This window comes from Durio zibethinus, chromosome 24 (assembly GCF_047325235.1).
Source record: "Durio zibethinus cultivar Kanyao isolate XHJ-2024 chromosome 24, ASM4732523v1, whole genome shotgun sequence".
NCBI lineage: Eukaryota > Viridiplantae > Streptophyta > Magnoliopsida > Malvales > Malvaceae > Durio > Durio zibethinus.
In genome coordinates this window covers 5,788,836-5,803,071 of record NC_143185.1, presented here as the reverse complement: position 1 = coordinate 5,803,071, position 14,236 = coordinate 5,788,836, and the positions used below count along the sequence as shown (strand labels likewise).

At 30.8% G+C, this 14,236-nt stretch overlaps 1 protein-coding gene and 1 pseudogene across 3 annotated transcripts; both read right to left on the bottom strand.

Moving 5' to 3' along the window:
* Positions 1 to 1,040: 1,040 nt before the first annotated feature.
* LOC111316019 (uncharacterized) lies at positions 1,041 to 4,130 on the bottom strand. 3 transcript variants are annotated; one of them, XM_089753829.1, is made up of 3 exons: positions 4,041 to 4,130; positions 2,931 to 3,865; positions 1,041 to 1,874 (listed from the first exon to the last, which is right to left on the bottom strand). In XM_089753829.1, exon 2 carries the CDS (start codon positions 3,850 to 3,852, stop codon positions 2,977 to 2,979), a length of 876 nt encoding a protein of 291 aa, XP_089609955.1. In that variant the 5' UTR covers positions 3,853 to 3,865; positions 4,041 to 4,130; the 3' UTR covers positions 1,041 to 1,874; positions 2,931 to 2,976. The 3 variants fall into 3 exon arrangements, with proteins under 3 accessions (XP_089609955.1, XP_089609954.1, XP_022773769.2); XM_089753828.1 differs by lacking the exon at positions 4,041 to 4,130 and having other exon boundaries at positions 1,041 to 1,463; positions 2,931 to 3,999; XM_022918034.2 differs by lacking the exon at positions 1,041 to 1,874 and having other exon boundaries at positions 2,738 to 3,865.
* Positions 4,131 to 5,825: 1,695 nt separating this feature from the next.
* On the bottom strand, positions 5,826 to 6,982 carry LOC149511883 (uncharacterized; annotated as a pseudogene).
* Between the last annotated feature and the right edge of the window lie 7,254 nt (positions 6,983 to 14,236).

Here is a 14,236-nt window from a genome sequence, read left to right as displayed (position 1 = left end):
ACCATCAGTTGAAAAATCAGAAGATTCTGACGTTGGTGAATTAGATGCCAAAGAAACAGAAAGAGAACATTTCACCATCTTTGGACGAGAGTAATAAATGGTTTAATGAAAGAAATTGAGCAGCTGTCCTCTGCTTAGATCACTAGTGATTCTGCACTCTGAACAGATGTGGAATCAAAGGGAATTGACGAGGAAACAACGCTGCCAGGTTTGGATGAGACAAATGGCTCCACGGTCGCAGCAGATGTAATGCCCAGGGCGATTGAAGAAACAACTATTTCTTGTTTGGCCGGGAATGGTGGAGTTCCTAGAGCTGCAGTAGCCCAAGGAATCACGTAAACCAAAATTCCAGCTTCATACAATAACGCTTTTTCCCCCAATTGGCATCTAAGGAAAATGTTGAAAATTCATCGCAGGCAGCAAATGTTCCTATGGCTGAGACCCGTGATGCTGTGAACCAGTAAACAAGCCCGAGATCTATGAAAGCACAGAAAATCTGGTCAGTAACTGAGCACAGAATCTCCGGATCATGTGTATGAAGAAAAAAATTTATTCTCTATGTTTCTGTTTCCTTTTTTTTCGAATACTTTAAGCGAGAAGCTTGATTTTCCGGGCTTCCAGCCTCCAATTTGTTTCAACTGAAATTTGCTTCTATCTTGTGAATTTTTTTGACAGCTAGCCCATCAGATCTCCCAGTCATCGTCCCGTGCAACCAACTTCTTGGAAGAGTTGCTGTGGATATTTTGAAGTTCTACGGCGTTCTGACAGATAAACTGGAGGTGAGAAAACTTGTCATAAAGCTTTATTTCTTAGCATCCATGAAAATTTGCTTTTCCTTAGAATTTGTTTACTCGCTCAATTGTTAGTTATGTGAGGATGATCTGCAGTTGCAAAAGACCCCTTCCCCCCCTACTTCTGAAACAAGATTGGCATGCTACTGAGACTTGCAGGAGGATGGGAAAGTTCTCGTGGAGGTACAAAGATAACTACCAGCTTTGGAAATTTGCAAAGCATATGTGAGAGACAGTTGAGAGTTTGGAAGCAAAGATCGAAGTGCTGGACCTGAAGGTTGGTTTAACTGGTGGCACCTCTATGGCCGAATAAAGTATATCAGAGCCTAACTACTTTGGGAAATCAGCAATAATTAATACTAACATGGTTCATTTATCAAAGGAGAGCTTTAGTAGTGGCACAGGAACCTTCTTCTGTAAATGCACCGTCAAGTGACCTTGCCATTAGCAATAGCCGCCACTGGTAACTAAAATACTCGCTATTGTGAAGGAGTGGTCTTCTGCAACACATTACCTTCCTACTTGCCTCCTTGGACTATGGTCAATTGCTTCTCATCTGATCTACCACAAAGGTCGGAAAGGTCATCTCTTGGAAGTTGGAACTTACTATTGGATGGTAACAAGATTACAACCCACCATGCAAGATATAACTGGAAGAGGTTATGGTTCCTTCTGCAGATCACAAAATGAAAACTACTTATGTTTTATCCTTTTTGTAGTTTTATGGATACTTTGTGGGGAATAAGTTCTCAAAACTGTGCCACTGCCAGTACTAGCATTTAAGGTACTTGGCACGAATCTGGTTGAGTCCTTTTGTAGTTTTGGTTTTTGACAGGAAGAAAGCAACTGACTGTAACAATAGCTCCTTGATAACAGAGAGAAGCCTTGATGCTCTTGATAGACACAGAGATGATGTTAGGACATAGGAATATTTTTAATTTCAATTAAGGATGCCTCATCAAGCTCTTGTGCTATTCTTCCAATAACTGGAGTATAGGCCATATAAAATCGATCAAGTTGCAGTGTCTTTCCTGTCGATGGAACACTGTTCTGGTGCTTCATTAATCACACTAGTGGTCTAACCTGTAAGTAAGAGATTGGATCTCTATGTTCAGGCATCATAGTAACTTGTTTGTAAAAATATATGCATTGTGTTCAGCCATCAGAGTAACTTGTTTGTAAAAATCTATGCATTGTTTGAGCCTATGCAACTTGCCAACTTTCAATTTTCTAAAAGCCTAACAAACTCAACAATTTACAATAATCCAAGCACTCTCCATCAACTAATGCCGGACAGTATTACTCGAAAAAAGTTTAGCAGAATTTCAAGTTCTTGGTGGAGTTGATAGGTTTTTATGATGGTTTTTTCGACATTTTCTGCAAAATGATTGTTGAGAAGAAATGTCCTCGTCCCCAAGTGAAGTTTGTTGAGAATGTATAAGGGCTTGGATGTTGGATCTGCCGTGTGTGGAGTATTTATGTAATGATATGATTTCAATTCCCCTTGGTATGTTGGTTTTCCCCTCAACTCACAAAAGTTTAATGGCAAGAATGATTTAGAATAAAAAAACTGCAGCACTTGTCAGATTAAACAAATCAACTGACAGAATATTAAGAATTTCCTGTATCGATGATTACCATATTCTAAGGCAGATGGCCCTCAGCAAAAAACATGATAAAAAAATAGACCAGTGTTCAACAAATCCTGGTTTCTACTATTCTCTATTCATATAAAGAAGCGCAATTTCACATTGTAACAATCACAGCATACAACTCCACAAACCAATTAATGACAAAGATTTGAAATTTCTTCAGCATGAATGAACAAGCAAATGAGAATTTTTTTTATTTGAGGGAACAGATTCCAATAATGCTCACTTGAACTAAGAATGTAACAGTCTATCGAGCAATTTGAATCACTATAAAACCACAAAGGATAAAAGAAATTCCTAGAAAAACTGGATGGAATACTTGTGTTTGCAATTAAAATTGTCAACGAGCAAACAAAAACACACCTCAAGCAAGGCCAAAATTATATTAGTACAACTGAGATTCATAGGCACAAAATTGAAAATCCAAGCAAAATTATTCCACCTATCAAAATTGAACCCATATTCATAACAATGATAAAATCCTCACCTCTGCTTGTCCCTCTCCTCATTAGTTTTCCACCAGCAACCATCAGTCACGGCCGCTTCCTGCAGCAAAGATATACCACAGCAGCCGCAACAACAAAAGCCCCAGCCGTTCCCGCTACCACAACCAGCATATTCAAACCTTTCTCTTCACAACCAACACTCTCATCAATCTCCCTGGCCTTTGCGTTAATAGCTTCGCTTGTCCTCTCCTCCACCAACTCCTTCAATGCCAACATGTTCGACTCCAACGCCATCACCTTCTCCTCGGATTCTCGTTTATCTTCCTTACTTCTCTCCAATTCAGCCCTCGTTCTGGCCACCTCTGCTTCCAAATCCTCAACTTTCTTCTCAAACTCGTCCATCATTTCCCTCATTTCCTCTTCGACCCTAACTTTCTTATTCCTCTGCTCCGTTTCCCTCATTTCTAAAAGCCCTAATTTCCGCTCCAATTCACTCTCTTTCTTCTCACTCTCAACTTTCTCTTTCTTCAACTCAGCGATTTCTTTGTCCAATCTTTCAATCACCAACCCTTTCTCTTCCAATCCTCTCTTTAACTCAACCAACTCCTTATTCGCCTCATCTACTTCACTCATCGAAGTTATCAGATCATGTTGAAGCCTCGAAACCTCGGTTTCAAGGTCAGCCGATCTCGCGGCGATCGATTCGAGGAACCTCTTATCCTCTTCCCATTCTTCCATTTCTAGTCTCATTTCTTCTTCCCGGTTTCGTAGTTGATCCATTTCCAGAGTCAGTTTATTGATCTTTTCCTTCACTTCTTTGTTTTCTTTGCCCAGCTCCAGCTTCTCGCTCTCAAGCGCTTCGATTTTGCTAGCCAGCTCGATTACATTGGCTTCATCGGCGTCGTAGAAGTTCTCCGCCGTCTGATTCTCCACTTCGCCATTGATGATCGTCGAATCTGCCATTTTCTTAAAATCTCTGTATGGTAGTCAAGAAAATCACAGATAAAAAAGTTAGAATCAGGAAGAGAAAATAACCCTAAAGGTTACCCATTTGTGGCAAAAAACGATTTTTTTTTTCTCTTCTAATACTAATATTCCATGAAAATGTGAGAAAAAGAAAAGAAAAATGAAAGGGACAAAAGAAGCTGCACCTTTTTTTTGCTGATTATTCAATTAGGGTTTTTGCTATTCTTTTTTCTTTTTATATATTTTTATGTTCAAATATTTTGTTCAGAAATCAGAATGAAATAAAGAAAATATAGGTGGCAGTGGAGAAACACGTATTTAAAAAGGTTTGTGTGGGACCCTTAATTAAAAATGTTTCGTCAGATGAGATTTGAGATTGTAATCCAATTGAATAAATCAATAGATTATTAAGTTCAAATTTAATTTCATTGGAAAGTTGGTAATTTAAAATTTGATTTAAATTTGTTTAAATTTTATTTTTATGTTTGAATTTCATTCATAATTTAATTAAATTATTTAATGCATTAAAATTATAAATGTTACCATTAAATATTATAATTTAGTAGTACACTTTTATAAGAATGTTAAAAAATAAAAATTAAACTCAGGAATATTTTGAATTAAATATTAAACTATTGGAATTTAATTTAATTTATTATTTGAATAATAACAATAAATAAATTAAACTAAAATTTTTTTTCCAATCAAACCTTAATAATTTAGGTGTAACTTGATTCGTTTATCCCACGGAAAAAAAGAATCACGGGACTTGATTTTCGTTTGGAAAATTCACTTTTCCTTTACCGTTTTGCATTGGCTGTTGTGCTCAGGGTTTGGTCAAGCTTAGGTTATGGGATGGGCCTCGCTCTACTTGCCCTGAAAGTTGGAGCTACTATCGAACGAACCTACTAAATGATTAAATGCTTCAGTGATAACTTTTTCTCAATCGGCCATTTTTTTTTTTCTCAATTAACATCTTGTAAATAAGTTCCCCTATTATATAAGATTACACTGTTAATCTTGCATGATACAATTATGAAATCCAACAATAAATCATCCATACAAAAATAAGATTTAATTAATATGCTTAAACACTCAACTTATATTCATTAACGAAAAAAATCTATTAATTATAAATAATTACAAACATATCAACACTCAATATTCTACACTCAAAACAAATCAACCAATTTTACTCTAACAAACAATCAACCCCAAACAAATTTATCAATAGTCTTGCTTGATCATCAATGATCATTCTCATTCAATCTTTATAATCGTTATCGTTCAATCTCTAACAATTTTTTACCAAATATCAAACAACTATATTCATGAATATTTTTCTTAATTCTGTAAGATATTTACATATTATTGTCATTAAATTTTATAATTCTCTTTATATTTTTCTTTCATATCCCAATTTATTGAAACTTTTATTATTTATAAAACCACAAACATCTCACCAAAAATCTATTTCATCTTAGAATTATTGCTTAACAAATTTTCATTTTTATCAAACAATATTTTTAATAATTTAAAAATATCTCAAAAATTTATCACCAAATCTACGGAGAGTTAAGTATCATTTCTTATGAATTACTAAACTTAAAACTTCTTAGTTAACTTGAAATTTGGAAATAGGAGCAAAATAAGCCTAAAAAAAATTTATGCTAAAAATGCAATGAAAATAAACTTTGGTATTTAAAAAAAATAAATTTGTGTTCGTGGTCATTTCTATCCAAAATAATCGTTGGTCCAAAACTAGCCTCCAACTCAAAATGCACGAAGAATAAAATGGTTAACTCTTAACCTTCAACTAGATCTAATAATTTAAAACACAACACGAATATAATACGAATATAAAATATAAAAATGATACGAATTAAAATTTTAATAATAATTATATATATTTAACAAAATAAAAAATATATTTTATAGTTTTGTATCGATACGAATTATAACACGTAATTTTTATATAAAATATGAGATAAATATATAAATTTTAATAGTTTACACAATATAAATACGTAAATCATTATGTCTATCTCTAACCCACAATAAAAGAACACCATAAGAATATGTGGTTCATTTTAATATTCCAACCAAAGGGCAAATGCATCACCCATTAACATATTTCTCTGCATTTACCAATGGTAATAATTTCTGATTCTGATTTCTCTGCACTTAGCTGCATTACTAAACAACTTTCACCTCCTTTTCATTGAGCTATAAATAGTTAACGTAATAAACCATTATCGCCGACGCTAAGTAATTTGTTAATAAAACATTGGATTATTAGTTTAAGTGAAGAGTTTAAATTCTAACGGTTTGAAGTAAAAAGGTAAACCATAATTAAAAAAAAAAAACAAAAAGAATGAAAATGAAAGAGGATGGGAAGTGGGAATATAATGTGGGATCTTGGTCTCCGTCACCATCTTGCTTGACAATAAAATAAATAAATAAATAAAGAAAAGAAAAGAAAATTATAATTGAGAAACAATTATTCTGTGCTTAATCAACCTCCAAGCTTTCTTTTCTGTTTCTCCAAGCCTTCAATAAAGCTTGCAAGAACTCTCATGGCTTTAATTTGAGACTGCAAAGCTAATATATACCCAGCAGTCTCTTAAAACAGCTTGTCAACCTCTAAAGTCTCACCTCCTGGAACAATCCTTTGCGATGCCACAATCTTCCTCTTCATTTCTGTCTTCTCATCATCATCATGAACAACACGATCATCTTCTTCTCCTTCTTCTTGTTTTTCACTCAAATAATCCTTCGTTTCAGCCTTCAAGTATTCTCTCCCTTTCCTTCGGGTGCCCCGGCTTCCTTGAAAACTGGGTAAAGGTTCGCAATGCACTTCCCATCAAAGCGTTTTGCTGGGTTTTTCTTCCTTTGCTATGAAATGTGGGTATATTTGTCTGGTTCAAGGCATTCTCCATTGACAGAGGAGAAAGACGGATCGAAGGGTGAGTTTTGGGTGCATGGAAGGGGGCTGTTAAATTATTGTAAAGATCTAGAGATTTGTCAATGCCAACGAAACTAGGCCCACACCGGGTTTTGGTTCTCAAGCCTTTGATTTTTGGATAGGACCTGAGCGGTGAAGTTCACGAGCTACACAAAAGCACGTGAGAAGGGTCGTGTGGTAGTGTTTGTGTCATGGATCGAGACTTAAGCTTCAACTTGCATGGTTTCGAGATCCGAGCATCCACTCATCCGACATCTCAGATCAGTCTACTTATCACGGTTCACACTCTTGTGAGGTATTATCTGTTATGGCTCCTCTGAGCTTACGATTTTGTCCTACAAAAGATGCCTCACAAGGGAGAAGTGGTGTGAACCCTTTTATACCCCAGTGACCCTCTTTTTATGTTCGATGTGGGATTCAGAACCCCTCTTTAGGTCCGTGATCCGTGATATTTTTTCTCACCTAATATCGTGACGCTCTCGTCACGGAGGTATGCAGGGTGTCCCCCTCTTTAGGTCCATGATATTTTTTTTCACATAATCTCGTGATGCTCTCGTCACGGAGGCTGGCCACTCTGCCTACCTCCTTCGAGGTGTTTGACATGGATTGAACGGTATAAGGCTAGTTCTGATACCACTTATCACGGATCGAGACTTAAGCTCCAACCCGCATTGCTCTAGGACTCAGGCATGCACTCTTTCGACGTCTCAAATCAACCTAACTATCACATCACGGAGGCTGGTCATCCTGCTTACCTCCTTCGAGATGTTTGATGTGGATCGAACGGTATATGGCTGGTTTTGATACCACTTGTCACGGATCGAGATACCACTTATCATGGATCAAGACTTAAGCTCTGACCTGCGCTGTTCTAGGACCTGGGCATGCACTCTTTCGGCGTCTCAAATCAGCCTGACTGTCACGGTTCACACCTTTGTGAGGTATTGTCCGCTCTGGCTCCCTGGCCTCACGGTTTTGTCCTACAAAAGGCACCTCACAAGGGAGAGGTGGTGTGAACACCCTTTTATACTTCAATGACCTTCCTTTTATATTCGATGTGGGATTCAAGACTCCTCTTTAGGTCCATGACATTTTTCTCCATCCAACCTCGTGACGTTCTCGTCATGGAAGCTAATCACCCTGCCTACCTCTCTCAACCTTTTATGTTCGATGTAAGATTCAAGACTCCTCTTTAGGTCCATGACATTCTCTCATATCCAACCTTGTAACGTCCTCATCACGGAGGCTAGCCATCCTGCCTCCCTCCCTCGAGGCGCTTGGCGTTGGAGTGAATCGAACGGTATAAGGTTGGCTCTAATACCATTTGTCATGGATTGAGACTTAAGTTTCGACTCGCGTGACTCCAAAACCCAAGCATCCACTCATCCGACTTCTCAAATCAGCCTTCCTGTCACGGTTTATATTTTTATGAAGTATTATCCGCTTTGACCCTTATGATCTTACGATTTTATCTTACAAAAAATTTCTTACAAAGGAGATGTGATATGAATTCTTTTATATCTCAGTGACCCTCTTTTTATATTCGATGTGAGATTTAAAGTTTTTTTTTAAATCCGTGACACTTGCATATGCCTAGTGGAAAAAGCGTTAGCGCATGCCAAAATGTACTTACCCTGTACATGCGGCGGGTGGAAAGCTCCGTGGAAGCAAATTGCATGGAAATCCCCAGCCGCAGTTGGAAGTGAGTGGTGATCAAAATGGATTTTCTAGGATCACCTGCGGATAGGTCCAACGAAAAAAGGGTCAAAAAAGAAGAGGGACCCTCAAATGCAATAACAATGCGGAAGAAATAAAGAAAGAAAGCACATGTGATCACATGATTTTCTTGAACCAAACACCACCCATGTGACTCTCTTATCTTTCTCCCCTCTCTCTGACGATCAATATCACTACCACTGGCATGAATGCCGTAGAGCCTCTGAAAAGCTCCAAATCATTTTTTTTTTTTTTTTGTTTGGGGATATTTTATTTGTAAATTTTAAAATCAATTTGATGAGAATTATAAGATCAAAATTTTTTATGTACAAACAAAGAGTGTGCCTTCTATTAATTAGTTTAAATTTATTTTTCAGATATTTTTGTATTAAATATAATAAATCAAGACAATAAATATGATACTTGTAAGAAAAATTAAAATATTATTTTCATAAAATTTTTACAAAATATTATCTGAAATTTTTTAATTTCATCAACAATAACAAAAAATGCCACGAGTCCCTTTAAGATATATTAAAAAATAATATAATAAATACAAAGTAATTTTTAACTATTATTTATGAAGTTTAAAATTGAGTTTATATTTAATATATTATTAATATATAAATTTTATACATTATCAATATAAATTATATATGTTATTAGTAAATTAAATGATAATACTTTATTAATAAATAAATATGAACTCTTAAAATAAATATACAAAAATTAAAATTTTTAAAAAATTTATTTACTAATGAGGTATTATTATCTGATTCATCTTATTAATAAAATATTATAATCTGATTCACTAATAATGTATAAAATTTATATACCGATAATATATCAAATATAAATTTTTAAAATCTTTACCAACGTTATATAAAAAATAGAATTTTATTTTATATAAGATCAATTTTTTGCATAAAACCTAATTTAAGATTAAATATTTGATAATAAATAATAAAATATAAAAGTTCACATTCAAACTTTGTTTGGATTAAATAATTTACTCTAAAACTAATTCTTTTACGAATGACATATCAAAATACAACCAATAAAAATAAAATCACGAATCTACTTTTTATTGACTTTTAGTTTGCCATATTACATATTCAATTAATAGAATTTAATTATCAGAGTTAGTGAGGTGTACAATCTATTTTAAAGAAATAAAAATTACAGAATTAAATTGATAATTTATTTTTTTAAGTGCTAATTCGATAAATTTATTATAATTAAAATGTCAAATGTATAATTAACATTAGTACGTAATAACGTTAACAACCGGTTTTAAAATAACCCTAGCATAACTTTTTTCTTTTGTTTGTTTGTTACGGAAAGCAGTGGAAAAGGAATGCGGGGAGGTGGTGACGTTTCGATTAAGGAAGCTAGTGCGACGTAGTAAGGGGTATTGGGATTGAGAGAGAGATTTGGGCTGTAGAGCAAATCGGGCTCCATGTGATCACAATCACCTAATCACTGTTCACTCGTTGCTTCTACACACTGCACTTTTCCTTTTTAAAGTTTCATGTATCATGTAGTCTCTAAATTTATTATTTTTTAGGGTTAATACCACGTATAATTCTTAAATTTTGACTCAATTTTTGTTTTGATCTCTAAGTTTTAAAAATTTAATTAGATCCTCAATTATTCAAAAATTATCATATTAACCATCTAACTGACGACAAATACCTATTAGCTTTATGCATAGGTTAGCTAGTATCTCACGTAAAAGAAAATAGATCAAAATAAAATTTCTTCAAAAATTAGAGACCAATGATGAAATTATCCAAAAATTTTATATACTTATAAAATATTAAATTTAAAATATATTTTTATATTTTTTTGTAATATAAGTTATTAGTTAAATTTTTTATTTTTAATAGAAAATAGATTTTCAAAAATTAAAATTAAATTAAAAGCTACAAATTCTTTTTCAAAAAATTCAATATCATTTTAAAAACAAAAAAATTATTTTTATTAAAAAAAATATTTTACTAATAAATCTTAATAAAAATTATTATTTTCTAACAAAACAATAATTTTTTTAAAAAATCAAATATCTTTATTTATCCATTTTCAAATATAATTTATAAAAAAAGAAAAAATATATTTTAAATTTTATTTTTTATTTTATATGAATATAAAATTTTTAACAAAAATAGATTCAAATTAGATTTTTTGGAAAGAAAATAAATTTTTGAATAGATTAATAAATCTATTTTTAAATGATGTGTAAATTTTTACACTATACTTCAAAACAATATTGAGTTTTTATTTAATTTTTTAAATTAATATAGAAATCTTTACTTAATTTTTTAAAAACAATGTGGAATTTTAAAAAAATTATTTTGAAAATTTTAACTTAATTTTAAAAATATATTTTCTATTAAGAATATTATTTTATTGATAAATTATATCATAATAAAAAATAAAAAATATTTTAAATTATAATATTTAAAAAATATAATTGAAATATATAAAAATCAATTTTTTTCTTTTATTATTTTTTCTTTTTTGTTTATTTATAAAATATATTTTATAATATATATATATATATGAAAAAGGAAAAATAAAATATATTTAATATTTTAAAAAATAGATTTTTTGGTAGAAAATACTATTTTTATTATGATTTATGAGTCAAAGAATATTTTTAATAGAAAATATTTTTTGTTTTTAAAATGATATTAATTTTTTAAAAAAGGGAATTTGAAATTTTAAACTTAGGTTAATTTTTGAAAATCTATTTTCTATTAAAAAATTTAACAAATAAATTATTTTATAACAAAAAATATAAAAATGTAAAAATATAATTTTAAATTTAATATTTTATAAAATATATATGAAATATAGAAATTTTTTAAATAGTTTCATCTTTTGTCCCTAAACTTTGAAATAATTCTATTTTGATCTCTTTTCTACCACATGTGATGCTAGCTCATTTCATCGTGTGACACTAATTGGTATTTCTAATCAAATTAGATAATTTTATAAATGGAACAATCAAAATAGGACAATTTTGGACAGTTAGAGATACAATTAAAACTTTTGAAAAGTTAGGGACCAAAATATTAAGTCAAAATTTAGGGACAATGAATGTTATTAACCCTATTTTTATGATTTGATATTTTAAAAAATATTATATGAATTTTGTGTTTATTAAGCATTTTGCCTCGTAGACTAATTCTATTAATGGTAAGTTAACATGACAAAAAAAAACCAATAATATCAGGGCACATGACATATTTTACTGGTTAATATTTACAATGTTAGCATTTTGATTAAAGGTGTTACTTAATGGTGCAAAATGCTTAATAAAAACAAAATTCAAGTATCTAATCATGAATTTTTTTTTCCTTTAAGTAACAAATCACTAAAATTAGTATAATTTAAGAATCAAATTATATGTTAACCCTTTTTCTATTTAAGTATGGTTAATTGATGATTATGATATTGTTTAAGAACAATTAAAATATTATTTAAAGAATAATTGGTGGCATAAACACTATTTAAGGATATTTAAAATATTATTTAAAGAAATATTTTTGTTTTTAATGCATTGCTTTTACCAAATTAAAAAAATAATACGTTAATTATATTTTTTAAATATCATCTTAATCAGTATCATTGAGTTTTTTTTTTATTTTATTATTTTTATTTTATAAGAATGGATCCACTTACACTAATGTAAGTATTACACTATTTTTCACCTTTGAATTTGGACCAAAATAAATATTTTAAATCTTAACCATTTTGATCTAAAGGTAAAAAAAATTATGTAACACTTATATTGATTTAACTAAATCCCTATTATTATTATTATTATTATTATTATTATTATTACTATAAACTTAATACTTATCATCAAATCCTGCATCTTTTGTTATCATAGTTATACATATCTGGCAATATTTTTTTTATTTAATAGGTATTCATACGTATTTGAAGTACAAAATAAATTCAACATTTTATTTTATTCCAATTTGTGAGCCAAAATCTGACTTTTTATAGTGAAAGTAATTTTTCTATATATAGCTAGAACAAAGGTTTCATAGAGTGAGAAATTATAAAGATCCAAAAGCAATAGTTACATTAAAAGCTGCTAATAAAGGTAAAAAATTTCATAGAAACAATTGAGGAAGTAAGCACAAAAACTTCCTTAAGTAAACATAAGCACTTCTGGTAAATTGTTGTAAGTAGTTTAAGCAAATTGGTAATTTAAGTGATGTTCAACATTGAGAGTTACTAATAAAAATAAAAAAAGTTTCATAGAAATTTAAGGAAGTAAACACAAAACCTTTTTCAAGCAAGCATAAGTAATTTAGGCAAACTGTTGTAAGCATTTCAAGCAAGCTATTGACTACCAGTTGTCAATATATGATAACTTGAAACTTTGTTGGACCAACTTTAATAAAGATATAATGGTTTCGTGATTGAGATTGTTATCATTTGTAAATTGGTGGTAATCTCTAAAAAAAAGTTTATTTATGCTTTTGCAAATATATTTTACTAGACTTCCTATTCTTGGTCACAACCTAAAATGGAGAAGGTGATGAATGATAGTTTTTTGGGTAGATATTCTATGGTAAATTGAGTCGGAATGTGCAATTTTCAATGCAAGTATTATTTACGTCAATTAAAAAAATAAATTCAGTAAAATAATATACAAAAAGATGAGGTTATTATTCATTGCCAAGATTTAAGAGGTTCACAAATTTGTCTTACTCAACATGTTTTTTATAATCAAAGTTGTTTTCATAATCATATTCTTCTTCATCAAGATCTTCAATATTATATAGTACAAAATTCTCATAATGTGAACCTGAATATTCTAGGTTGATAATTTCAACCTCATTGTTTGTTGGTTAATGTCCATTAAATAAGCTAGCTTGGTTTCAAATATCACAAGATGCTAGTGTAAAAAAAAAAAAGTTAGATTAAGTTATTGTTTTGAAGTGAAAGGTAAGGAAAGAAGAAATTATGAACCTTTTCTAATTTGGATAGTATAGGTAGTTAGCATAATTCTATTGCAAGTGAAGAAAGAATCATCAAATGTGTTATTATCGCGATAATATTTAAAAATAGCAAAGTCTTCCAACTAAAGGCAATGGGTAACAGCAAAGTTCCTCTAACTATTGTAGAAATGTAAACTACTACGAATTACAGTTAAGTCAACTTTGAATGTTTTTAGGTCCAATCTTTTAAGGTAAATTATCTTTTAAATATCTAAACCCTGTGTTTTGTCTTTCTTCCATTTTGTCTTTCTATTTGTCTATGTTTATTTGTTTCTTATTCTTCTTTTTTTAATTTTCAACATGTAATTAAGTAAAACAATGAAGATGGTGGAAACCCAAGTTCATAATCTATATTAAAATTAATGCAACATAAAATAAAGGTGTTTAAAACCCAAATCAATACAAAAACTCATAAATGTAAAAAATATATTTTTTGTCTTAAATAAAAAATTCCTTAGGGGTACATGCATTTTTTTTTGCTTCGATAAACATGGCATGATTGAATGTCTGTGTTGCTTTATAAATGTTCACAAAAATTGACATTTTTTTTCATAACATTTATAAAAAAGGTTCCATTCAATCGAGAAAAAATCATGGGTGTAAAGATTGAATCCAAGACGTATATCATGCATATTAAACAAGAAGATAAATGTGAAGGTTAGCTCTAAGTATTGAATTG